Raw genomic sequence first — 27,550 nt, forward strand, 5'->3', positions numbered from 1 at the left:
TCCATCCCCCTGATATCCCAAGCCTCCATACCTGGCCCCACATGTAGGGCACTGTGAGGAATGCAGCCTCCCCTCCTCCCTATCAGTTGCTGCCTGCTGTGACCAGTGAGCCAGTTGCCCTCTGTTCTGGTGCCAGAACAGCCCCTGGTGGGAGAAAGGCATAATTGCAGCACCTTTCTGACAGAATGTATTTTCTGCAGAGAGAAAAATCTGCGGGGGACATGAATTCTGCCCATGCGCAGTGGCGCAGAAGTCTCCCAGAGTAATGAGAGCGCCAAAGGGAGATTGTGTATGTATTTTGCAGTGTGCCTCTGTGCATATGAAAGAGAAGAAGAGTGTGTGTGAGAGAGAGGGAATGGGTTGATCTGAGTGTGGGTCTGAGTGCACCCTAGAGCCTGATCTCCTGCCCAAGTGGGCAAAAGCCCCTCCAAGACAATCTCCCAAGCTCTGCTTTCCCAACCCTGCTGGGCTGAATAGTGCTTGCTCTGTAGCTTGGCTGTTGTCCCCCACCCCCTGCCCAACTGGATGTGATTGTGGAATCAGTCTGATTAAAGAGGCTGCTTAGACTAGCTGGACTTGGTACCACATGATATTTTGACTAAAAACCTAGAACAATATAACATGAACATGGTCCATATTGAATGGATTAAAGGTTGGCTAACTGATAGGTCTCAAAATGTACGTAAATGGAGACTTTTCATCAAATGTGTGTGTTTCCAGTGGGGTCCTGCGGGGATCATCGGTTCTTGGCACAACGCTAGTGAACTTTTTTTATCGATGACCTGGAAGAAAACATAAAATTATCACTGATAAAGTTTGCAGATGACACAGAAGTTGGCGGGGGGGGGGGAATAATGAAGAGGACAGGTCACTACTACAGAGTGACTTGGATCACTTGGTAAGCTGGGTGCAAGCAAACAATATGTGTTTTAATAGGGCTAAATATAAATGTACACATCTAAGAAGAAGGAATGTAGGCCATACCTATGTAGGCAGCAGCAACTTTGAAAAAGATTTGGAGGGCTTGTGATGGATAACCAGCTAAACAGAAGCTTCCAATGTGACGCTGTGGCAGAAAGGGCTAATATTAGTCTGGGACGCATAAAGAGGGGAATTTTGAGTAGGAATAGAGAGGTTATTTTTTCCCTCTGTATTTGGCACTGGTGCGACTGCTGCTGGGATCCTGTGTTCAGTTCTGGTGCCCACAATTTGAGAAGGGTGTTGACTAATTGGAGAGGGGTCAGAGAGGAGCCACAAGAATGCTTAAAGGATTAGAAAACATGCCGTATAGTGATAGATCAAGGAGCTCAATCTGCTTAGTTTAACAAAATGAAGGTTAAGGGGTGGCTTGATTACAGACTATAAGTATCTACATGGGGAACAAATATTTAATACTGGGCTCTCCATCCTAACAGAGAAAAGTATAACATGATCCAATGGCTGGCAGTTAAACTAGACCAATTCAGACTGGAAATAAAGTGTAAATTTTTAACAGTGAGGGTAATTAACCATTGGAACAACTTACCAAGGGTTGTGGTGGAGTCTCGATCACTGGCAATTTTAAAATCAAGATTGGCTGTTTTTCTAAAAGCTCTGCTCTGGGAATTATTTGGGGGCAGGTCTCTGGCCTGTGTTATACAGGAGATCAGACTAGATGATCTCAGTGATCCCTTCTGGCTTTGGAATAGATGAATCTATGAACAGGAGGCTGAGAGAGCCAGTGCAGCCCCTGCTGCAGTTCTCAGCAACCCCAGTGGGGACGGGATAGCCAGGCCCCTCTTTGAACCCCATCTTCTGCTAGGCAGTTGGTGCTGCGGGAAGTGTTCCAGGGCAGGCAGGTGCAGTTCAGGACAGGCTGTCAGTGAGGGCAGGGTGAGGGGGATTGCTCTGATTCTTCACCATGTATCCTCCCGTCCTCTGCCTAGCAGCTTCAAACACATCACGCCTCTTTGCTGGGTAAGCTGGACCCTTGGAAGGAGTTCCATGCATGAGATGGGTGCTGACCCGTGAATGTCTGGAGAGCAGTCTGTGGGCAGACAGAAAATAAAAGAATCAAAATTCAGCTCAAGAATGGAGTTGAGGCTGCAGCTGACAGTGAGGGGTTGTGGTTGTGAATGACAGCGAGGGGCTGCAGCTGACGGTGCTGGGCTGCAGTTGTGACCAGCAGTGAGGGGCTGTGGCTGCGGCTGGCAGTGAGGGGCTGCGGCTGACAGTGAGGGGCTGCGGTTGTGACCAGCAGTGAGGGGCTGCGGCTGACAGTGCTGAGCTGCAGTTGTGACTGACAGCGAGGGGCTGCGGCTGACGGTGCTGGGCTGAGGTTGTGACCAGCAGTGAGGAGCTGTGGCTGTGACTGACAGTAAGGGGCTGCAGCTGACAATGAGGGGCTGCAGTTGTGACCAGCAGTGAGGGGCTGCGGCTGACAGTGCTGAGCTGCAGTTGTGACTGACAGAGAGGGGCTGTGGCTGTGACTGACTTGGATCTGAACTTTATCTGCTTCCCCTAGAGCCAGTGAGCTCCAGCTGGAAGTCTCACAAGAATATGTATGTTTCTGACCCTCACCTGGCTCAAAGCTCTGTTTGGGAACACAGCACTGCTCCTTCTGCTGCGGGCTGGGAAAGCTCCCACTCCACTACTCACGCATGCTGTACCAGTTCTGGGTGCACACAGGGCCCCGGGGTTGGCAGTGCTACGGAAGAGTAATGTATTAAAACCCCACATGTGGTAGGAGGACAGTACCAGGGCAGTACCTGGGGGCACCAGGGCAGAGAGGCACCTCGCTACCATCTGCCCTTAGCATGAGGAAGCCTGGTCTGTGCCTGCCAGGGGTCAGCTCCCTGTTACCACCAGCCAGACACAGCACAAGCCCTCCCCCGTAGGCCTGACAGGCCCTGCTGTCCCTCCGCAGGTTAGTGACAGCCCCCCTCCAACCCTCGAGCCTGCTGAGTGTCCTCTGGTGTATCAGTGCCTGGTCCCTGGCCACTTGCAGCGTTCACCAATCCGCTCTGTCAAGGAAGCGGCTCAGCACAGCTTCCCAGGGCCACCTCAGGTCACTGCTCCACCTAACACATGGCGCTTGGATTTGTTTAGAGTGAAATCAAGTTGAGGCGTATTTAACAAAGCTGAGGGAGTCGCGTAATGGCAGATAGGAGCATTGGAAACAAATGGTTCCTATAAAATCAAACCATCACACGCATTCTAGAGCCTGGACTTAATTGACAAGATAATCTCATGTCTAGTAAAGCCTTGCTCACCCCAAATCCTTGCAGTGGTTTACAGCTAGGCTGGCTATGACCCTCCCTTTGTGCCCCCAAAGCACACTGTCAGTTTGCCTCCTAGGTGAAGGACTCAGTATGTCTCTTTGCATTCCAAGATATACCAGACACCTTTTGTCTTTATTCATAACCAGGGCACCGAGAGATACTTTGCAATCTCTCAGTCAGCATCGGGCTCAGTATGCAAAAGACAAATGGTGTGAGGCAGACAACATGCAGACAGCCAGACAGGGAGAGCGATGTCAGTTACCTCCTGCCTGAAAGGAAGATCTCTAAGGTACATCACCTCCTGGTGACTTGCCTTAATGCCAAGACCTTCAGGAGATAATTTCAGTGTAGATACATAACTCCATAAATATTATCCATACATGTATCTCACAATGCTTATGATGACTAGGGGGTACTGGCTTTCGGTAGAGACCTCACCTGCCACCCTTTGCTGAACTATTATGCAGCTATCTGACCTAGCGGATCCCTCTAAAACCATGTGCACACCCAGGGCCCCCTGCAGGTCAGGGGGCTGTGGGTCCAGAGTGAGGAGTATTGGGAGAGCTGGGGGTCAGGAGGGAGGTAAATTGGCAGAGCTGGGGGAGGTGGGGCTGCAAGTCAGGACTGGGGAGCATTGGCAGAGCTGGGGGAGGTGGCAAACATATCACATGGCCCCCTCACTTTCATTAATAATTAATTCACTCCAGAGTTTCAGGTACAGTCACTGGTCACATCCATACTGAGCCAGGAAAGGAGCAGCAGCAGCTTCCTGGCTAGTCCAGGTCACAAAACAAGCCATAGTGCCCTCTTTTCCCCAGCTACGGTGCTGAGCAGCCCTCCCCACAGGGAGCCAGCTGGGGGCTGCCCAGACTCAGTGACCTGCTGTCACTTGTCCCTCTCGTGAATAGGTACGTTCAGTTGCTTCTCCCCTTGGCCAGACTGCTGCTGCATCTTACCTCACTTCATCCCTGCTGATGTGTTCCAGAATGCAGGTGGAAACTGCCCCTGATGGAGATGGGGCCGAGATCCTCTCGGGAGACTGAAAGGAAACAAACCCCACCATCCTGCCCCCTTCTCCATGGCAGGAAGTGACTGCAGCTGCTCAGCTCAGATGGAGTGATAATGGAGTGAAACATTTGCTCCACAGGAGTTCACATGTCCCTTTCCCGTGTCCTGAGTTTGCTGTGCTCAGAGGGCAGGAAGGGACTTTCCAAAGCACTGGCCCCTTAAAAAATAAGAGCTTGGGATGGCTGGATGGCTCAAGGCACTGGTAAAGGGACAAGCAGGCTTCCACAGTGCGACCCAACTCCACCCAGTGCGCAGCAGAGACTAAAAGTCATAGCCACCTGATAGCTGCTGGCTGATCTTTAGTAGAAATCTCATTGCCTGAGTCATCTTAATGAAACACTCACTGCTGGGAACAAGCAGCCATTGGCCCCTGGCACGCACTAGATAGAGCCCAATCAGCCTTTTCCATCTCTAGGCTCTAGGGGTATGTCTACGCTGCAATGGAAGACCCATGGCACGCACACTTGGTGCCCGGGTCAATTGACATGGGCTCGTGGGGCTCAGGCTGATGTTCGGGGCCCCCCATGGGGTCTCAGCCTGAAGCTGAGCCTGTTTCAATTGGCCTTTGAGTGTTGGAGCCACAGGTTTACATTACAGAGTAGACATCCACTAGGCTGTGAGATAGTTGAGAGTCTCAGTTCAGTTCCAGGTTGCCAGGTGTCCACATCACAAAACCCACCATCCCCCCAGCACTAGTCAGCATAGAGGCCAAGGACAGAATGGGCCATGGGGATTGAATTAGCCTCTCCCCACCAGAGGTGATCTTGTTATGCTTATAAGAAGCACATGGGATCTTTTTCAGGGGAAAAGGCAACATGCCGCGTTTATTGAAGACACAGCAATTAGCGTATGTATTCAATCTCACACATACACTCTCTCCCACCAGTCGATGTTATAGTTACCCGTCCAGAGTCCGGATCAATCTAGTGGCCAGCTAGGTTGATCACGTGTAGGCCATTCCTTTCTGCTATTCAAAAAGGGTGGCTGGCGGGATATAGTCAAATCATACATTAATACATTTAATACATGCTACATTAATATCTTATTATTCTTTATCCTTCATTCTAAATTATACAAAATACAAACATAAAACCCTACTACTACAATCTCCCCATATCAGAACTAAGGCATGACAGCAGGACCACCTGGAGGAAGCTAGCTCTGTCTCTGCTGCTAGTGTGAGCGTAGGCCTGAGATCTCCAGGGTGATCTGTCCAGCAAACATCAAGAGCACTAACAGAAACAATGTAACAGTAAAAAAATCAGAGCTTTGCTTCTCCAGCAGCACAGGGGGACTGTCAAGGGGGATAGACCCCTTTAAGGGGCGTCAGGCCCCAGAAATCCCTCTGGCCCACCTGTAAGCAAACAACTGCCTGGGTTACAGCTAACTGACTAATGAGCACCTGAGTCTGATAAAAGCTGACCAATGGTCACTTGGCGGGAGGTGCTCGTAGAGAGAGGGGCTCCTAGAGGCTAGCAGAACATAGCTGGCTGCTAGCCTCCCCAGGCTGGTGAGTGAAAGGATTGGATAGAAGGGGCTTGCAGGGAAGAAGCTGACTGAGAACTATGACTGGCCTAAATTGTAACCAAGCCCCAGGCAGAGGGCAGGACCGTGAGTCTGTTTTGGAACCCCACTCTGGGGGAAGGACTGGGGTCTCCTGAATGCAGGAGAGGATGCTTTCACCGTTAGCCCCAGGGCCAGAAGAAGCACTGTCTTTGAGAGGCTAAGGAGGAGGGTGTTTATGTTCTGTGAAAGGCATTAATAAGTGAGCGTGCTGGGTCTGAGCGAATGACTGCAGGCACCACGAAGGAGCTGAGGCCATGCTGGAGGACAGGTCCCTGTCACAGGGACATGGAGGGATGTAGTTTCCCTCTGGTGTGGATGTGACATCCTTGCCCCATGGTCAGGTGCTGAACTGGAGTCTCTCCATGGTGTTACCCTACTTCTGGGTTTTCCTGGACATTTCCTCTTTTGTGATCCTCTGCTCTGGTGGATTTCTCAAATGAGAAGAAATGTCTGGGAATTTTTGTGGTGCAGACGTTGCAGCTCAGAAAGAGCTGGCTCTGTGCCCCAATTGGTCCCTTCACTACCTACAGTTGCTAGATCCTGCCCACCAAGGCCTCAGCTCCCTGCCCTGGGGAGGGGGTCCCCTAGGAAGGCACTGATGGACAGCTGGTGCTGTGTCCTGGGCCTGCGCCAGCTGCCCTGCCACTGTGACAAGGAGCAACAGTGCCCCCACCTCAAGAGTGAGGCTCCAGGTATCCCCTCCAGGACCCGCCAAACATAGGCGTAGTTTGACTTCTATATTTGGGTGTGTGGCTTTGGACAGGCCAAAAGGGCCATGGGGGGGAGAGAAATTCTGTGCCTGCCCACAGGGGTGCCATTTTAGATTTGGGGGGAGGCAACTTCAGCTGTGATTCCAGGGGCTACTTAGGCAACTGAAAACTGTAGTGTTTTTGCAGATAATAACTTAAAAATATCTGACAGGATCATTGTATCTAATTTCTATATCAAGAAAGAAAATTAAGGAAATATTAGACCCACTCAGCTTTAATACTAACATGTTCTGACTTTTTGTGGCAAGTCACTTATGGGACACTGGTTAGGTTTAAAATTGTAATGTATATTCTTACTTAGATACTCTTACTAAAGTCAGAAAGGACTATTATGATCATCTAGTCTGACCTCTTGAACATTGCAGGCCACAGAACCTCACCCACTCTCTGCAGTAATAGACCCCTAAACTCTGGCTGAGTAACTGAAGTCCTCAGATCAAGGTTTAAAGAGTTCAAGTTACAGAGAATTCACCATTTACACTAGTTTAAACCTGCAAGTGACCCCATGCTGCAGAAGAAGGTGAAAAAACCCCAGGGTCTCTGCCAATCTGACCCCAAATATGATGATCAGTTAGACCGTGAGCATGTGGGCAAGACCCACCAGGAAGATACCTAGGAAATAATTCTCTGTAGTAACTTCGAGCCCTCCCCATCTAGTGACCCATCTCCAGCCATTGTAGGGTTTTGCTACAGGTAGTTGCTGATGGGCCAAGTGCCATTGTAGGCAGTCTCATCCTACCATCCCCTCCGTAAACTTATCAAGCTCAGTCTTGAAACCAGTTAGATTTTTGCCCCCACTGGTATTTTCCCTCCCTGGATTTATCCCTCTCATGTATTTATAGAGAGCAATCATATCTCCCCTCAGCCTTCTTTGAATTAGGCTAAACAAGCCAAGGTCTCTGAGTCTCCTCTCATGAGATAGGTTTTCCATTCCTCAGATCATCCTAGTAGCCCTTCTCTGCACCTGTTCCAGTTTGAATTCATCTTTCTTAAACATGGAAGACAAGAATTGCACACAATACTCCAGATGAGGTCTCACCAGTGCCTTGTATAATGGTACTAACACTTCCCTGTCTCTACTGGAAACACCTCGGCTGTTATAGCCTAGAACTGCATTAGCCTTTTTCACAGCCACATCACATTGACGGCTCATACTCATCCTGTGATCAACCATTACACCCAACTCTATCTCCTCCTCTGTCACTTCCAACTGATAAGTCCCCAGCTTATAGCAAAAATTCTTGTTGTTAGTCCATAAATGCATGACTTTGGACTTTGCACTATTAAATATCATCCCATTTCTATTACTCCAGTTTACAAGGTCATCCAGATCTTCTTGTATGATATTCTGGTCCTCCTCCATATTGGCAATACCTCCCAATTTTGTCATCTGCAAATTTTATTAGCACACTCCCACTTTTTGTGCCACCGTCAGTAATAAAAAATGTTAAATAAGATTGGTCCCAAGAGTGATCACTGAGGAACTCCACTAGTAACCACCCTATAGCCTGACAGTTCACCTTTCAGTATGACCTCTTGTAGTCTTCCCTTTAACTAGGTCTTTATCCACCTTTCAATTCTCACGTTAATCCCCATCTTCTCCAATTTAACTAATAATTTCTCATGTGGAACTGTATCAAATGCCTTACTGACATCCAGCTAGATTAGGTCTACTGCATTTCCTTTGTCTAAAAAATCAGTTATGGTCTCAAAGAAAGATATTAGTAACTTTGTTATCACCTCTTGAATATAACAATTGAAACAATTGTAGAAAAATCTACAATTACTTTCTATCATTTAGGCTACTTGCTTTCCGCAGTTTCACCAAGCTTGGAACAGATCATTTAACTTTAGGAAATATCATAACAGCCCTTTCTTATCTTAATCTCCTGTTAATAAATAAAATTCTGACTCCCTGCCTCAGGGGCGCAAGCAGCAGCATGTCTCCTGTCTCCTCTGCAGAACTCATTACATTTGGGGGTGCAATCGGGGCCATCCCTACCCATACGCAAAGTACGCAGCTGCGCAGGGCACCAGGAAATTTGGGGCACCACATTTCCTGGTGCCCTGCGCGCAACTGCATGCTGCTCCAGCCCCTGCTCTGGCTCTTCCCCATGGCCCCCGCCCCTGCTCTGCCCCACCTCGCCTCTTCCCGCCCCTGCTGTGTCCCCACCCCGCTTCCACTCCACCCGTTCCCCAAGCCCCCACCCCTGCTCCACCCCTGCTCCACCCCCACCCCACCTCTTCCCGCCCCTGCTCCACCCCAGCCCCGTCCCTACTCTCCTGAGGCCTGCTGCAGGGGTTGGGCCTGCACTCACGACGTGGTAAGTGGAGCAACCTAGCCCCAGCCTGCTCCGCTCCCCTGGTTCCCAGCTATGCTGCCAGTGAGTACTGGAGGGTGGGTCTCCTCTGCCCCCCAAGGCTGGGAGCCAGGGGAGCAGAGTGGAGTGGGTTGGGGTCGGGGGGCAGTTCCCCCCCCCTCGTGGAGGCCTGGGGCCCCACAGAGACCCCCGCAGGGGGCTGTGTAGGGCACCGAAATGGCTAGGGACAGCCCTGGGTGCAATGCCTTCCTATGTCCCCCCAACTCCACCTATGCTGCCAAATACCCTTCCCAGTACTCACACACACCTCCAGCACCCCTAACTGTACCCCCTCCTCCAGCTCCCCCTCCTTTTCCCCTGCAGTGTCCTCTTTTGGGGAACCTGAAAGATGGGAACTTGTCTGTCCACCAGGCTGGAGCAGGAGTTACTAAAGGTAATGTGTCCTTTCCATCCCTGGCACAGTGGAACTGGGTCCTCCTGGGCAGGAGAGTGGCCACGCTGCAGCTGGGTTTAATTTCAGCCTGCTGCAGACTATGTTGTTTCATTATGCTTCAGGGACAAGGGCAGCAAGGAGTCAGGCTGGAGGTTGCACTATCAGGAGTAAAGTCCTAATCCCTCTGAGCTCCTAAAATTCCTCCAGCTCAGATGGGCTGGGCCTGGAGCGAGAGAGGGAGAAATCAAGGACATCCAGAGTACAGAAATCCCCTGGAGGAGCTGGAAACCAAGTGCACTGAGGTTTCACTCCCCAAGGGACCCTACAGCCTGGTCTGTCTCTTGCCCTTGGGTCCCCATGCTGGTTCCAAAGCAGATCTGGCTACCTCCTTGTGCTGGGAGCAGGGGCACCTGCAAGTAGGTGGCTATTACATGCAGATAGACCAGGGGTTCTCAAACTGGGGGTCATGACCTCTCAGAGGGTCACAAGGTTATTACGTGGGGGTCGCGAGCTGTCAGCCTCCACCCCCAAGCCCCGCTTCACCTCCAGTATTGCTAATAGTGTTAAATATAAAAAAAAATTTAATGTATAAGGGGGAGTCACACTCAGAGGCTTGCTGTTGTGAAAGGAGTCGCCAGTACAAATGTTTGAGACCCACTGAGATAGACCAAGCTTGAAAAACTCCAGTCCAGGATTTCTCTGTGACCATCACAGGTGAAAAGTGTTAGCTAAGGAGTACCTTTGCTGGGCATCCCACGGCTTTCCAGTCCTTTAAAAGAGGATGCAGAAACCTAACCCGGATTCCCATTCCTGCCAGGGATTGGCTCCAGGTGGCACGGTCCTACTGGACCCACCTGAAGATATGGAGTTTGGGGAGGAGGATGAAATCTCCCGAAACACAGGACTGGGCTCTTGCTTTAAAGGAGCAATGCAAACCTGTAGCAGCAAGTGGGAGGAGAATCTGAGGCAGAATGAGGGGAACAATTTCTGACACAGGCAGGGTAATGCCATTTCTGTCCTGCCTGGTGTTGTGAAGAACCAGACCCCAGAGTTTCCTGCAGGCAGCAGACCCAGTGCATAGGTGATGCGTGAGATCATGTGATAAGTTCAACTCCCTTCCCTTCCTTCTCAGCCCTACTCACACCCAGGTGTCGGGACAGGACTCTAAGCTGATGGAGGCACATGCTGAGGAGCTGGAACAAGGTGTAAATTAAAACAGGGAGAGGGCTACTACTTTCCCTGCCACCTAGCCCCTCCTGGGAGCAGCACATCTCTCTTCAGCACCTCCACTTACCCTTGCGCTGGCTTAGACACAGAGGTCATGTGTGGGGGAGCGTCCATTACACTCCTGCTCTGCGTGTGAGTCTAAGATATTGTAACAAGCACAGCGAGGAGGCTGAAAGAAGGTTAAAGTAACAGCAGCTTAGTCTCATGCGGACTCCTCTCTCTGCTTGGCCTTGTGTGTGTCTAGCTACGTCTATAAAATTGCTGTGTGAGTATATCATGGCCATTACGCTATACTGTGCATGACGTGATGTCGCTATAACGCACAGTGTATAGGTGCGGTGTGATGTGGGCAGAGCGTGTCCTTGGAAAGATTAGAGTTTTATCAGTAAATATTGATTTCACAGACATGAAGGTCGCTATCTTAAAACAAAAAAACTTCAAATCCAGACTCCAGCGAGAAACTGCTGAATTGGAATTCATTTGCAAATTGGATACTATTAATTTAGGCTTAAATAGAGACTGGGAGTGGCTAAGTCATTATGCAAGGTAGCCTGTTTCCTCTTGTTTTTTCCTACCCCCCCCCCCAGATGTTCTGGTTTAACTTGGATTTAAACTTGGAGAGTGGTCAGTTTGGATGAGCTATTACCAGCAGGAGAGTGAGTTTGTGTGTGTATGGGGGTGGGGGGGATGTGAGAAAACCTGGATTTGTGCAGGAAATAGCCCGACTTGATTATGTAAAGAGTTGTCACTTTGGATGGGCTAGCACCAGCAGGAGAGTGAATTTGTGTGGGGGGGTGGAGGGTGAGAAAACCTGGATTTGTGCTGGAAATGGCCCACCTGATGATCACTTTAGATAAGCTATTACCAGCAGGACAGTGGGGTGGGAGGAGGTATTGTTTCATATTCTCTGTGTATATATAAAGTCTGCTGCAGTTTCCACGGTATGCATCCGATGAAGTGAGCTGTAGCTCACGAAAGCTCATGCTCAAATAAATTGGTTAGTCTCTAAGGTGCCACAAGTCCTCCTTTTCTTTTTGCGAATACAGACTAACACGGCTGTTACTCTGAAACCATTGATTTCGCTGTATACACACAAATCAACAAAAATATTTCGATGGATAATAGAAACGTACAGATGGAAAGGGAAGAAAAATGCTGCTTAAGAACGTATTAGTGTTTGATTTAAGGCTATTTCCTTTGTATATTTTGACATGTGACGTTGACCATGGATTTTAATGGTTATAAAACTAACTTTCTGAATCTGTCTCCTGTCATTAAATAACTGTCTGACCCCCGCCCCCCAATGTCTTGCAAGTATGAAAATTTAAATAGATAAAAATTGGGGAAAAAATGCTTGAAAATAAACATCAATATTATCCATCAATTATTTTAAAAAAACCCTAATTCTGCCATGCCTACATGCACTGTGTGATGTGGCTAGAGTATATATACCCCCATCACGTCATGCACAGTGAATATACACTATGCCTAGCGCATTATATGAGGAGGGTGGAGTATGTATGTACTCTATATAACACTATGACTCAAGTTTGATTCTCAGGTACATGAGGGGAGGAGGGTACGTGAATCTGGAGCAACACCATTGAAGTGCCCCCTATGAGAGATGAGTTCAGAGGGAAAGCCATGTGATGCCGCACTGCTAGATGGTGTGATAAACTCTGGCGCAAGAGCCCGCATGGGTTGCAGATAAGGGAGTTTGCCATGCAGTTCACTCTCTCTGTTCCTGGTGCCTCTAAAAAACACACTGCAAATGACGAGCCCTAGCCCTAGCCTTCACCTACCGTATATTAAGATTTAAGAAAATCTTTCTTCTGTGAGCCATGGGGGGGAGCAATTGGGGTAAAATAATGCTGTATTAAAGGTTGACATTTCTCTATCCCTAGTGCTACCCATCCCTCCCCGGTTGGTGGAGAGTGTCATAAAGCCAGAGCTGTGCATTTCACCCCATTCCCGTCAGAGTTTCTGCTTCAGTTCACCATAGATTGCTGCTTCTCCTGCCCTCTCCTAACATGTGTGTGATTTATTTCCTCAGGAAAGCTCTGCACTTAGGCAGCAGCTGTCTGTCAGTGGGGCTCCTGCTCTTACCCAGCTGTACAGCTGGCTTTGACTGAGGCCAAGGAGCTTAAGCGACTGACCGAAGGTCACCCACAGAGCCAGGGACTCAGGATGGGATTAGAACCAAAAGATTCTCCAAGATCCTAGCTGCTAACCATTAGGCTGCCCTGCCTCATAACATGCTCCACAAGGGCAGCTTACGTGTGATGCGCTTGCTTGCAGCATAGGAAACGCCCAGGTTGAGATCTAGCCTCCAGTTTCCCAGTCCCCTTTATATATCTTCCTGGAGGGGGAGGAGAATGGCCCTCCTACTGGCTTGGCAGTCCCCAGGTCGCGGGGGGAGGGCTGGCAGGATGAGCCATGCTCATTGGTCTGCTAGGAGCCCTCATAAAACCCAGAAAGCCAGGAAAGTGCTTTATAGGGGGAAACAGACTAGTTGGGCATCTTCCCTGCAGAGGGGCTGGGCCATCTGCTGCCTTGCAGACAAAAAGTGGTTTGGCAATGGAGTGTGAGCAATGTGGGGAGGTGGCTGAGACATTAAATAAAACCCCAGAAGAGCTGGGCTAGAGGGAAATCCTAGTCTGTACGAGGGGCTAGGGGCCAAATCCTCAGCTGCTGTAAAATGTTGGAGCTCCAGGGAAGTCAGTGGAGTTCCATCCCTGGATAATAGGACCCCACTGATGCTATTTTTAGCCTTGTCCTACAAGATAGAGCTCAGCATTGGCACTCAGGAGACCTGGGTTCTCGGCCTGGCTCTGCCACTGGCCTGTTGGGTGGCCCTGGGCATGGAGTGGATGGGTGGACCATCAAGCTCACTGCCCCACCTCTGGCTGTGGACAATACCTGCTACCTCAGGAGAAGGCAGGTGTCACATGCCCATAATGCACCTGGCCAATCACACACACAGGGGAATTAATTCTTCTCTGATTGCCTCAAGCAATTAGCTTTCACCCAGAGCAGCAGGAGATTTGATTGCTATTATCTTAACATGAATAGCTGAAAACGTTCTTGCTAATGTAGGATCCTGTCGTCTGTTATTCTCTCTGTTCTATGCATATGCATTGGCACATCCATTTGGCTGGGCCACAACCTGACTGTATAATTTATTCTCCTCAACTGTCCTTGGCCTTTATGTCTATCCAATTGTCTGAGCTGAGGCTGCACTGCTTCTTCCTGTCACTTCTCCAGCATGCTCCTGTTCCTGGTCTATCATTGCCCTTCCAGCACATGAGAGAGCATCCCCATCTGCTGAGATGCTCCAGAGCATCTGACGCACCAATCTGCAAAACAATGTGATGGGGTAGGAAAAGGAGCCAAATGAAAGCTGGTGAAAGCCAAGGTTTTTAGGGATGCTAATAAAAGATAATGTCACCTTTTGTATTTCTGCAAGCCATGCCTGGGTTGTCATCAACGCACCACCCTTGCTGCTCAAGCAGCTCTGCATATGGTGACAGGCTGGCTCCAGGCTTGCAAAATAGACAGGTAACATTATCTTTCATTAGTGACACAAGCAATTCCTTAAAGGTGCCTGAGTGGAAAGAGGAATGGACGCTTGGCCATTCGTCGAATGTTTTGCGTATAGCCACACTGCCCATCTTCTCTCCACCCCCACCCACAGTCAGCTCTAGTGGCTGAACACGAGGTTCCCTGGAAAGACAGATCCATTGAGGTTCAAGTGAGCTCTCCGGGCAATGTCAGAACCCTCTGTTTTATAGGGCTGGGGTAAAGTGACTTTCACTGCAGGAACAAGTCTTAACTGGTCATTTGCTTCTAATCTATGGCTCAAAATGCTCCAAACACAATCATTAAATACACCTGCCTGCCCACTAAAATAGGCTGAAGATGGGAGGGATTGACTGGCGTTGCCATAGGGTAGGCTTAACCATCTTTGCTATGAGGTGAGATCATCTGCCTGTGTGGGGTGTTCAATCGGCCTCACCTCCAAGGATCAACTAGAGTCACACTAGAGGGTGAACAGCTGAATTTACAGTACTGGGGGGTCAACTGGCTCTGCCAAGGGGTCAGCTGGAGTTGCCAAGGAGTGGGATCAAACGGCATCACTGTTGGGATGATCAGCAGGATTCCCTCTGGGGAGGGATCAGCTGGACTGCCACTGGGTGGGAATCATATGGATTCAAATGGAGGCCAGAGATCAGTTTGATCTCAGCTGGTGAATAAGGTACGGTGCTTTCTCTCTGATTGAAGAAGATCTTTCTTCTGAGAGCAATGAGGGGTAAAAGGATGCTGTTTTAACAGTGCGCGTTTAAATAACCAAGTTTCCTTAGCTATGTTAGGAATCCCATCTTTGAGTGTTAGCATTGAAACACTTATTAAAAATCTCATTTGCTTTTCAGCATTAATACAATTTTTTCTCAGCATGGCAAGGGAAACTGGCTAGTCAGTTGCTATGATTATTTCATAATTTGCTGCCCACTGAATCAATTCCACTTTGAATCAGTTTCACTTTCAAGATCCCATGCATGAGGAGGGAGAGTTTAAGTCAGACAGCGGGTGTGTTTCAGGGCTGGGTGCAGAACCCAGTGGTCCCGATTACCAGGCCTGTGCTTCAGCTACTAGCCCATATTACCGGCTGGGATTTTTTATTCTGTTTCCCAATGTAACAGGGTCTTCATTTCCAGGAAAATCTGGCAAATTATAGCCCTGACCCTAAAGCAAAGCAGCCCAAGCAATGGTGATCTAGCCTGGCAGTGGGGACCTCAACCTTGAAGCTGTGACTGAACAACAAAAGACTTCTCAGGCCAGGCCCATGAGTGTCTCAGTAAAACCACTGTTCTGGTCATATGTGTTGCAGCATTTTCCTCAGGGGTACAGGCTAACATGGACATAAACCTGGGCACTTGTCCGAGAAGAGACGTTTGCCATCCCATCACATTACCATAGCTCCGTGCAACACACACATCCGGTCCATCGTCCCCATTAAGAGGTCCGGTAACCACGGAAACACAAATGGCCACATGACAGAGAGCCAATCTGATCCTCAGCTCATTTCCCTCGACTCCAGCAAGGCCCGGGCACAGTATTTGACAGAAGGTTTTTATTCAGCCCCCTAAAATAATGGGACAGGCGCCCATGATTTGCTGACAGTCCAACTGCTAAGCTGGGGACTGAGTGCTATTAAATGAAGCCATGCAGAGGCCAAAAAATAGCAGCCTGCTTGTATTAAGTAGTTTGAATTTGAGCTCTGGGGTCTACACGGCTCTTAAATGTGGCTAGGGAATGTTAATCATCCCTTTTTCCTGTTCTAACCCTAACACCTCAGCCTGACCGTTCTTCCACATCTCAGCCTCCCATGTGCCATCTCTTCCTGCTCCCTTCTTCTGCTCGTTGTGTCCTGCCTCCCATCCCTTTCTCCTCCTCCTCTCCTGACTCTCTCAGCTCTATAATAACCTTCATTGTCTTGGCTTTTAGAACTTGCAAGGCACTGGCTCGGATGCTTTGGGAAGGAGCAGGGTGGAAACGCTTAAAGGGATAGAGAGAGCCTGGGGAGAGCTTTCCTTTCAGTGATGTGTGCGTGTTTCTTGTCTCTGTGGCTGCAGGATCATCTCCAGAGGGAGAGGGACCAAAGGGAGAACTAGCAGGAAGGCTCCTCGGTGTCACCCGTGAAGTGATGCTGTAGGAAACCCGGGACCATGAAGGGGTTAGGAGATAACAGAAGCCGCCACCTCTCCGATAACCTGGACTCCCCTCAGGACTCTCTTTATGCAGCCCAAGACAGGAACCCTTACCTCCTCAGTCCCACTGACTCCTACCCCGTGGACCCCCGGTTTCCAGCCCAGAATTCCCTCCATAGTGACTGTCTGCTCCCACTCAACAACCAGATTTCCAACAGCAGCACTTTCCCCCGGATCCATTACAACTCCCACTTCGAGGTCCCGGACGAGAACCCCTTCCCGAGCCATGCCCAAGCCACTAAGATCAACCGCCTCCCCGCAAACCTCTTAGACCAATTTGAGAAGCAGCTGCCCATCCACCGGGACGGCTTCAGCACCCTCCAGTTCCAGAGGAGCGACTCCAAGCACCGGAGCGAGAGCCCCGGGCGCATCCGACACCTGGTGCACTCCGTCCAGAAGCTCTTTGCCAAGTCGCAGTCCCTGGAGGGCCCCACCAAGGGCAGCGTGAATGGCAAGAAGGGAACGGAGGACCCGAAGCAGAACCGAAGGAGCAAGAGCAAAGACCGGGCAAAGACCACCGAGACCAAACGCAGGCCCAGGTCCAACATATCAGGCTGGTGGAGCTCGGATGACAACTTAGACAGCGACACCTGCAGCTATCGCAATCCAATGGGCCTCATGACCCTGGGCAGGCAACCTGACCACAGCCAGCCTAGGTACTTCATGCACGCGTATAACACCATCAGTGAGCACATGCTGAAATCCTCCAAGAGCAATAACGACCTCAAGGTCACCCCCTGCACCAATATCCCCATCAGCAACGAGTCCAACTACATCAAACGGGGCTCCTGGTCCACGCTCACCCTTAGCCATGCCCGGGAAGTGTGCCAAAAGGCTTCTGCCACCATCGACAAAGCCCTGCTGAAATCCAAGTCCTGCCAGCAAGACTTAGCCTATCATTACTTGCAGGTGGGTGCCACACTGGGGTTTGCTTCTGCTCTCTGATGGGGGTGATGTTCCACGTGGTAAGGAGGGCTCTGGCTCGGTGAGCCCTGGGTAGGGTGACCAGATGTCTCAATTTTATAGGGACAGTCCCGATATTCAGGGCTGTTTCTTATATGGGTGCCTATTACCCTCCACTCCCTGTCTTGATTTTTCACATTTGCTATCTGGTCACCCTAGCCCTGGGGCACTGCTTTGGTCTGACCAAAAAATTAATCCACTCCTGCTACTCTATCCATCAGCACAAGTCATTCTGATTTCTCCCCTCCCACTTTATAACAGCATAATTTACAGAGCAGCCCGTGGAGGTGTTACCGGGGGAATAAACAGCAACTGCAGGTGAAGTCTGAGTCAAATACTCCACCGGCCTTTCAAAGCATACCTGCAAAGGGCATTGGAGCAGCCATGTGTGCCCATGGTGCCCCAAGATTGCTTGCCTGGAAGGGGGTGGCTCCCTCGGCTGATTCAGGTGCACCTGCCCAATATCTTTTTCATGCCCAAGGCCCATTGCAAATGTGACTCTTCAGAGCAAAGCTCTTGTTCCCAGGAAAATGACCCAGTTCTATGCTCGGTTCATTAGGATGCACCTATCCCTAAAACTAACTTGATGTGTTTTCGCAAAAAGAAAAGGAGTACTTGTGGCACCTTAGAGACTAACCAATTTATTTGAGCATGAGCTTTCGTGAGCTACATGATGAAGTGATGAACTGATGAAGTGAGCTGTAGCTCACGAAAGCTCATGCTCAAATAAATTGGTTAGTCTCTAAGGTGCCACAAGTACTCCTTTTCTTTTTGCGAATACAGACTAACACAGCTGTTCCTCTGAAACTTGATGTGTTTTGTGTCTGTACAGCATCTAGTCCAGTGGGTGCTGGGTGCAGGAGTGGGGCTGCTGCTCGGTCCTACTGCAATACAATGAAAATAATTTACCACAAGCCAAATGTTCCATAAAGGGGCATCTGATTTGTGCCCACAATGACACACCTGTTCAGGACCAGCACTATAAACCACTGGTTCACTATGTGGTGTGTGTTTCCCTAAGTGGCTAATCCACATAAAAAGATAAAAGCCTACTGCTACCACCAGTTAGTCCTCTAGTGGTAGCAGCTGATAATTTAATGTTGCAGGGTCTCTGGTTCAAATTGTGCTGGATCATTGCATAAGTATGTTTAGACACAGGTCGATATTTCAACAGGCTCCACTTAAGAACACAAAACCTAACGCATGCTTAGACAGGGGAATAAAAATAAACGGCTAGGCCTGGGGGTGTAATCAGCTGGGCTGTGTTTGTAAATCACAGAGTGCATTTTTAACACAGAGGCATCAGTGGCTCTTCTGTCAGTGGGTTTGTGGTGTTCAAGGCACGATTAATTATTGAAAAGCAGCCTGCTCCTCAAGTCTTGCTTTCCACTTCCCGCAAATCAAATTACTGAGGAATTTATTGGATCAGGAATGTCGGTAGTTGTTTTCCTTTGTGTTAAAGTGTTACCAGGTTAAACAGGCAGCCACAAAATACTCCAAGCCACTCAACACTAAATACACAACATGGGAAAAGCCAGAGTGCAGATGAGAGCAGAATGAAATAACAGAGAGAAATGGAAACCACTCCAACACACCAGGGTTCCCAGCCACCAGCCTTCCTGAAGTCAGCTGGCCAGATCTTCCAGGCCCTTCCTAAGTTATTACCGCTTCACTGGAAGTTTGGCCTGCGAGAGGATCTCAGGGTAAAAGGACGCATTACTTTGTGAAATAAATAGTGAACCGCTCCTGGGTTGTGGCCACAACTGTGTCCCCAGCCCAGATCCTCGGCTGGTATAAATCGGTGCCGCTCCACTGAAACTGTTAGAGTCGCAGCAGCTGGGACATGGTTCCTTAGTCCCACTCCAATCTGCATAGGCAGCTGCCCAGGGCACAGAATCTTTAGGGCTACACCTGGCAGGATAGTTTCAGGGCATTGCTGTCCCTGCAAGTGTATGAGCAGCAGCAGCCAGGGCCACATCCCACCAGCCAGCGTGCACCAAGGGGCTGCTCCTTGAACTGCTAGGTAGTATCAGCCTAGGATCGGGGGTTTACTCCCCACACTTTCTATGGAAATGAAATTCGTGGGCTGAATCTGACTTTGACACGAGAGAGACCGGGACCTCACACCAAGGGGGGCTCAGAGTAGAGGTGTAGTTCAAAAGCTGTTACCAAACTGTGCTCTGTAAGTTCACTGGCAAACTTGGCTGAGCATGGAGTGGCCTTGGGCCATCTGTGTGGGTTCAGGTGGCAGTAGGTGAGACTTGGTGGTTATGTGCATTCCCCCCCACACTTGCTGCCCAAAGCCAGGCAAAGCCTAGTGGTTTGGGCTGAGTTTCCCTTTGGGCTTTTAGCGTTCCAACCGCAAATTCCAAGCATAACCCTCTGCAAAGCCAACCCAGAGAAAGAGTCTGCTTCAAGCCCTGAGCACTCAACCGGCCAATTTCTGTACAGCCCTCTCAGGGAGATCTAGTGGGCGGGAGAGGGTTGCGTCCCCCATGTAACCTAGATGAATAGCTAAGTGAGCAGCAGTGCCAAGAGCCCCGTCTAGTCATTCTCAGCCAGAGAAGGTCATGCATTGAACACCAAAAGGCAGTGAGGAGCATCCTCGGTCAAGGACATGTGCAAAATCCAAACAGACCCTACTGTCCGGTTTGCTACTGAGTGCCCTGCCCTCGTGTGCCTCCCTCCGGTGGCTGGGGAGTGGTGCGGTGACTGAGGTGACATAACCCTGGCTCCCAAAGGAGCTCTGTGTGCCCCGAACTCAGGCTGGAAGGCAGCTGTGCTGTGCAGGAGTCGTGGTTAAAACTGGAAATGGGCCCGAGGAGCAAAGTCAGGCTCCAGAGTCCAGACCCAGAGCCAATCTTCCCCACAGCTCGAGGGTGTGCAGGTCTGGGTCTTGGGCTCAAGAGGGTCTTCAGAGGAGAAATTTCAATCCTGAGCTATCTGCTCCAAAAACTAAGGAGCAGTTACTGGGGGGAGGGGCAGGAAACAGTGTGGCTACACCAAGCCCCTACCCTGAGCCCTGGCACAGGCCTGGTTTGAGCATTGAAAAAGGTCACTGAATTTTTTTAAACCCTCCCCTTTCCCTTCAATTCGGCATGTTATGCTCTGCGCTGCCAGGCTCGGACACAGGGCCCCCAAACACTAGGAGCCTGGCCTGGAGTCATTCACAGCCTGGCCAGAAGGGCCTCAAAGTCTCACCAGGAAGCTAGTCTTCCTCAGGGTTCAAGCCCCAAAGGCTTTGGGTGAGGGTCAGCTCCACAGCCATGTTGCCAGATGTTCCTCTGGCCCTTCAGAGCTTTTACCCAGCTGCCGGTGCCTGATCTGGCTCCCATCAAAGTCCATGGGACTCTTCCGATGGGCGCTGGAGTGGGCCCTGGGTGAGACCTGTGGATGAGAGCTACGTCATCGGCCTCACACTGAAGAGGTGACGAATAAGTTGCCAGGTGCAGAGGGATGGTCCCTGATGACTGATTCCTACCTGTTGCCCCTTCTCTCCCCTCCCCTTCTAGCTAGGAGGACTGTAGTAAAGTGGTCATCAAGGGGTTAATGGGGTGACTCAGAATACTATGGGCTAGAGCTATGCTATGCTCTACCTCTCTCTTACTTCGTGTTTAGGAGGGGGGGTGTTTCTCCCACCCTGACATGACTGCATACAGCAGCAGGTTCCCATCTTGCAGCACTGTAAGTAGAGAGTGTTTCTTGTGCACCTGGCTGTCCCGTTACAAGAAGGACTCTGTGTACGGGGAAGGAGGCGGGCGTGGGGGCGGGAACTGAAGAAGCTTTACTGCAATGAGAGGCGTCGGAAGCCATAAAGCTGCTGAGCAGGCATTGAACATTGACTGCAAGTGTCCAAAGCGAGGGGCTGCGTGTTGCTGTTGGTCTGGGCTCGGTGGCATGCAAGTGCGGGTCGATCAGCAGCTTCAGTGCCCCGCCCCCTGGGGCCGCGATAACATCAATGGGCCCAGATGAAGCAGGGAGCTCCCAAGCCAATCAGGAGCTGCAGCCAGCACTTCTCCAGCCTCTTTTATTTATGAACGCTCAGTGGCAGTTATGTGCCTCTTCCCTCCCCCACCCCATTGAGCTTGCTTCATGCCTTTGTGAAATGATGGCAGGTTGCCAGGATTACTGGGTATGGCTCTCCCAGAATAACCAGCCTGACCATCAGAATGGTTCCCACAGCACTCAAATGCCCAGCATCCCAGACAACCGTGTGCACAGCCCAGGGGTTAGAGCACTGCCCGGGAGCCAGGGGAGCTCTTCTGTAGACTGGCTGTATGACCCTGGGCCAGTCCCTCTCCCTGCTTGCCCGCGGGCATAAAGCATGTAGTGACTGAGAGGTAGGCTGGCAGTGCGGAGGATTCCTCAGTAAGGATCCCAAAGGGCTTGACGGACTCTCCGACCAGGGGATATATCCTGTCCTCAGCTGAGCCAGGAAGGGTTAAACTCATAGGGACTGCATTAGCCACCAAGCCTGGAGGGGAGCTGACCACTGGGGAAGGTGGGACCTGACAAAGCACGTCAGCTTCTCCTTGGACAGAGAGCTGCTTGTGAGTAGAAGGTGCCAAGCTTCCTCCCAGAGACAGAGTCTGGGACTGGAGCATGGGGCTGGGAGCAGGTGTCTGTCCTCCTTCTCTCCCTACCAGGGGAGAGCTGGGGCTCCGTGGCTGCCCTCCATGCGGTGGCAGAAAGCCTAAGAGAGGGGCATGCTTGGCTGTGTGGGTGGGGTAGTCAGGTGGCCCTGATAAAGAGGGGGCCTGGTGACTCTTGGTGAGAAGCAGCCCATTTAGAGACCATTCGGCTGATACTTTGTTCCTGTGGTTCCCTCCGATCCCCCCATTATAGCAGGGCCCTTGGTATGGAAGCAGCAGCTTCATATCGTAGGAGTTTATCTCCTTGGGGTGCATTAAGCACTAGGCCCCTGGGGCCTCGTTTTAGTACCCCTAGTGTCATGCAGCCCTTTGCCCTCTCCCACACTTAGCAGGCCTGCAAGTGGCTACCCAGCCCTGCCCTTTGGCTTGCCAACTTTCTATTGGCACAAAACCGAACACCCTAGCCCTGCCCCTTCTCTGAGGCCCTGCCCCTTCCCCAAGGCCCCACCCCCCCCCACTCCCTGCATTCCCCCTCCCTCAGTGGCTCGCTCTCTCTCACCCTCACTCACTTCCACTGGACTGGGGCAGAGGGTTGGGGTGTGGGAGCGGGGGGGCTCTAAATGTGGGTGCGGGTTCCGGGGTGAGGCCAGAAATGAGGGGTTCAGGATGCAGGAGGGGGCTCTGGACTGGGGCAGGGAGTTGGAGTGCCGGGGGGGGTGAGGGCTCCGGCTGGGAGTGAAGGCTCTGGAGTGGGACTGGGAATGAGGGGTAGGGGTGCCGGAGGGGGCTCCAGGCTGGGGATGAGGTCAAGGAATTCAGAATGCAGGAATTCAGCTGAACCGGTGCTCGGAGCAGGGGCAGCACGCACCCGTGGAGCCTTCTGCCTGACCCCGCCGAGGAGCCGGACCTGCTGGCTGCTTCCGAGGCGCAGAGCGGTGCCCCAGGACAAGTAGGGACTAGCACGACTTGGCTCCACAGCACTGCTGACCGGACTTTTAATGGCCCAGTTGGCGGTGCTGGCCAGAGACACCAAGGTCCCTTTTCGACCGGGTGTTCCTGCCGAAAACCGGACACCTGGTCACCCTACCTGCCCGCCGCAACCAGGCTGCGCCCTCTTTGTGTCTTCCTGCTTGTTCCCCACAGGAAGCCTGGGCCATTCTCTTCACCTGTGTGTGGTGCGTGTACATGTATGCATCTGAATGCCTGTGTGTGCACACGGATGTGCATGCTTATATTTGCATGCATGCGTGTTTGTGTCTGGGCATGTGTTCCTTTGAACGTATACATTCATGCTATTGTATATGTGATGCGTCCCTTTGTCTGTATGCATGTTTGCACCTGTACGTGTGTTTGTGTGCATGCTTCTGTGTGTGTAAACATGGCAGGGATGCACGTGTGTGAGCGCATGTTTGTGTGGGTGGTGTACGTGCACTTTCAGAATTGCTGGTTGTCCCTAAAACTCCGCCATCTATCTGGCCCTAGCTGAAGCAATGGTCACAGAGTGGTTCTTCTGTATATGCCCACAGCCTGGAAGGTGGATTTTCCATTTCACTGCCTTTCCCTTTATGTTAACGCTCTGTTTGTTTGGGTGATTAGGGAATGCTTTTGGCAGACTCATGGCAGGGGAGCCCTCTGCAGTGTTCAAAGCCCCCTCCCCCCTCCACTCATTATCCTTTGGCTAAGAATGAGGGACTATTTACCCGAGAAACAGAATACAGCTGCTGAATGGCTGTAGTGGTGCTGGAACACGTCCACTTGCCCCGGCGCTCTGCAGGGATAGGGTCACGAGCGCCGGGATAGGGTTTCAGCCAGCAGTCAAGATCTGAGGCTGCAGTTTACAAGGGAGAATAGCGTTTGTGTGACCCCCCTCTCTGGGGTCTAGGGGTCAGAGAGAGCCACGTCCAGGGGAAGCCAAATAATGGCAAAGAAGTGGAAAAGAAACTAAGGTGACACCATAAATCCCATGGGAGTTCCCTTTACTTATATGGGGCCCTGCTCTCCAGGGAGTCCGTGGGCGTTTGCCACTCCCGCTTGTCACTGGGATCAGGATTTGCCTGATACCTGGATCCTGACTGAACCCCTGTTCCTGTCAATGGCAAAACCTCTCCAGACTGCAGTGGGAGCAGGGATGGGCCCGTGGTAAATTGCAGACAGTGCTGGGGTATGTACAAGGTGAGGGGCAATAGAAATGTTAATATTTTTGAAAAAACCTAGCACCCTTCTGTCTAAGACCTCACAGCCACCCCTGGGTGGTGTGTGCATTATCATCCCCTGCTGGGAGAACATCCCCTTCAGGCTGCTCTAATTCATGCACAGGCCACAGGTTACTTGCAGGCTTAAACTAGTGTAACTGGTGGATTCTCTGTATGTTGAAGTCTTTAAATCATGATGTGAGGACATCAGTGACTCAGCCAGAGGTTAGAGATCTATTACAGGAGTGGGTGGGTTCTGTGACCTGCAACCTGCAGGAGGTTAGACTAGATGATCATGATGGTCTCTTCTGACCTTAAGTCTATGAGTTTATGTCAGAGGCTACGTCAGAGTCTATGTCACTGACCTCTGGAGAGTTACTCCTGATTTACTCCAGTATAAGTGATAGGAGCATCAGCCCTGCTTTTCATATTGACATGGAAGCAGAAAACAAGATGGTGTAACAGAGAAACAGAACCCCAATGAATACCGTCTTGTTTGTCCCACGCAGGTGTGTGTGCTGGTTTAGGGCACTGGAGTTCTGTTTCCTTATCATGTTTTCTTTAACACCAGAGGCTGCACCTAGGGGCCAGATTCTCAGCTGTTGTCAGTCAGCGTAGGTTTCGGTGGTGCTGCATCCGTTTACATCAGCTGAGGATCTGGGACTGGATCTTCATCCATGTCTCAAGAGAGCAGAGCTTTAGAGGCCGTGAGCCAGGTGTTTAAAGGAATTTGGATGCAGACAGTTGCCCAGTGGGATTCTCAAAACCACCTGCGGTGCCTAGGCGTGTTTGAAAATCCCACTTGGCACCTCGCTGAATCTTGAGGTGCCTAAATCCTTTTAAAAACCTGCCACTCTGCCAACGAGTGATATCTGGGAATCTGAGCAGGAGCTTTCTATCAGCCTTGTGCAGTCACTAACAACTAAAACTGTTTGTTCCACTCTGGTGCATCAAATTCAACCGATTTCCATCAAAAGAGCTTTTTGCCTTTGATGCCCCTCAATTGGTTGTTTGAGCACCTCACGATGGCTTTGAACTTTGCATCTGGATTTCTGCTTTTGCAGGACACAGAGTAATGTGGGGGGAGAGGGGGAGAGAAGTGACAGAAAACGTGGCTAGAAGTGGATGGTTGCTGCAGCGTGTCCGTTAGTTTCTCATCAGTGAAGTTGATGGAGATTGTCGATAGGACAGTGCTTCATGGTAAATATATTGTGTTGGTGTTCTGGCACTGATGGTTTTTCACATGGCTTTGGCAAAGGACTGCCCCAGAAAAGAGATATTGGGGCAGTTGGCATCTCAGAATATCCAACACCCTGCTTCATACGTGGCCATGTTAGCTTGCACTGCACAAGCCTAGCTAGCAGCCGATTCTGACACAGCATGATGTAGTGCTTAGACCAGGGACCTGGGCATAGGGAGACCTGAGTTCTTGTCTCTACCCTACCACTGAACCTGTAGGATGAATCTGGGTGAGTCACATAGGTCAAGATTTTCCAGTGGTTTGTGACGGTGTGAGCCCAGTACATCCTAGAGGGGGTTCAGAAAGTGCTGAGCAGCTGCCTTTGTAAATTCAGGCCTCTTTAAGGTGTCTTAGGTTGAGCACCCAAAATCACAAGTCAGTTTGGAAAATCATGGCTTTAACCTCTCTGTGCTGCAGCTCCCACCTGTAAAGTGGGGCCAGCAATCCTTCCTTTCTCCCAGCCTTTGCCTTACCCAGCTGGGATGCTCTCGGAGGCAGGGACCATCTCTCACGGTGTATATGTACCAAGGACTATAGAGCTCTGATCTTGGTTGGGACCTCAAGTCTCTACATTTAGGGGCCTGCATTTGTCCATCAGGGAGGGTGATTAGCTGCCTCTTTGCATGGGCCCTCCTCTGCTTTGCATTCCCACCGTGTGTCCAGGGCAGGTAGCAAGCCTAGAAAGCAGCATTTCCGTTTCCCCAGCTGGGTCTCGGACTCCCTCTGCTCCCGACCCACCTGCCCCGCGGTGGGCCCGGAGCTGTGCACACTGGTGCCGTAAGTGCTGTCAGTGCCAGGCAGGTGAGTGCTCCTGACGTGCAATTAACAAGGTGAGGACAAGGCAGGCAGAGAAATCCAATCTCCAGTCAGACGTGACTCGGAGGTGGCTGGTGTAAAAGTGCTTCCAGAAGCCTTTTGTCACCTTCATTAGGAAAGGCCAAAGCCAATCACCCCGGCGGTGATTTGAGGAGAACAGGGCTGTTATTAGGGTGATCTGTCACCAGAGCCAGCTCGCCATCCCCAGGGACATGCAGCAGCTAGCAGCAGCATGTTCCAGAGAGAGTGGCCACTCCCCAATAGCCTCTCTGCCCTGTGGTCTGTTTGGACGGCCATCCTGCTCTGAGGCGCACACTCCAAGCCGGAGCATGCAGCTGGAGTGCAGGTCACAGAGGCAAAGCACCTCCTGACGCTGAGCTAACAATTGAGGCTGGGGCGGGTGACACACAAACCTGTCCCTACTGGAGGTTTGCACTGAGTGTGTCACAAGTGTGGGGAGTTGGGCAGCCTCAGCCTGGACTCCAGCAGGGATCCGGCACAGAGCCCAATGCTGTGGCAGCAGCTGATCACCTCCCCTTCGGGAGGCAACATACCAAACAGCTGGATGAACCCAGTGGGCCAGTGGGTTTTGCAGGGAACTGACAGAGAGAGGGCCAGGGAGTCTCAGGAAGGCCAAGAAACCTGGAACCAAACCCCACCCAAAAGTGAGGGCCTGGAGAGGCCTCTACTCCCCAGTGGTGTTTGTCACCGCTGTAAAGCCCCACAGGTTTGACCTCATCTGGCACAAATGGTGCCGTCTCTCTGGCTCTGGGCCTCTGCCTCTCTGATGGGGAGAGACCCAGTGCGGAATAACCGCCAGGGCCTACTCACCCCCTCAGGGAGTTGGGCCTGGCCGGGCTGGATTTCATGGGAGTTTTGCCAGTGACTTTGCTGGGATTTCAGCCAGAGCCCCCAGTAGAAACTGTAGGGGCACCTCAGGGGGCATTATCCAGCCCAGCCCTCCCAATGATATGGGCCCAATGCAGCCTTCTGCATTGACACACTGTGCTGGGCCCCAGGTACCCTTTGCCCAGCTGTAAAGAGACACGCCAGGAATTAGACTGCGTACGAGTGATAATAGTACCCCATAACATTGGCCCCTGTCAAGGTTCCTTCCCCACTCTGAACTCTAGGGTACAGATGTGGGGACCTGCATGAAAACCCCCTAAGCTTATTTTTACCAGCTTAGATTAAAATTTCCCCAAGGTACAAACTATTTTACCTTTTGCCCTTGGACTTTATTGCTGCCACCACCAAGCGTCTAACAAATATATAGAAGGGAAAGAGCCCGCTTGGAAACGTCTTTCCCCCAAAAAAATCCTCCCAAACCCTAC

At 51.0% G+C, this 27,550-nt stretch overlaps 1 protein-coding gene across 3 annotated transcripts in view; it reads left to right on the forward strand.

The window, feature by feature from the left end:
• Nucleotides 1-27,550, forward strand: part of DLGAP4 (DLG associated protein 4) — a 343,252-nt gene that overhangs the window by 219,555 nt on the left and 96,147 nt on the right. For all 3 annotated transcript variants that reach the window (XM_048819748.2, XM_048819747.2, XM_048819749.2), the window contains exon 4: nucleotides 16,279-17,322. In XM_048819748.2, coding sequence (XP_048675705.1) covers nucleotides 16,372-17,322 — 951 coding nt within the window. In that variant the 5' untranslated portion in view covers nucleotides 16,279-16,371. The remainder of the gene's footprint in view (nucleotides 1-16,278; nucleotides 17,323-27,550) is intronic.

This window comes from Caretta caretta, chromosome 13 (assembly GCF_965140235.1).
Source record: "Caretta caretta isolate rCarCar2 chromosome 13, rCarCar1.hap1, whole genome shotgun sequence".
In the NCBI taxonomy this organism is placed as follows: domain Eukaryota; kingdom Metazoa; phylum Chordata; order Testudines; family Cheloniidae; genus Caretta; species Caretta caretta.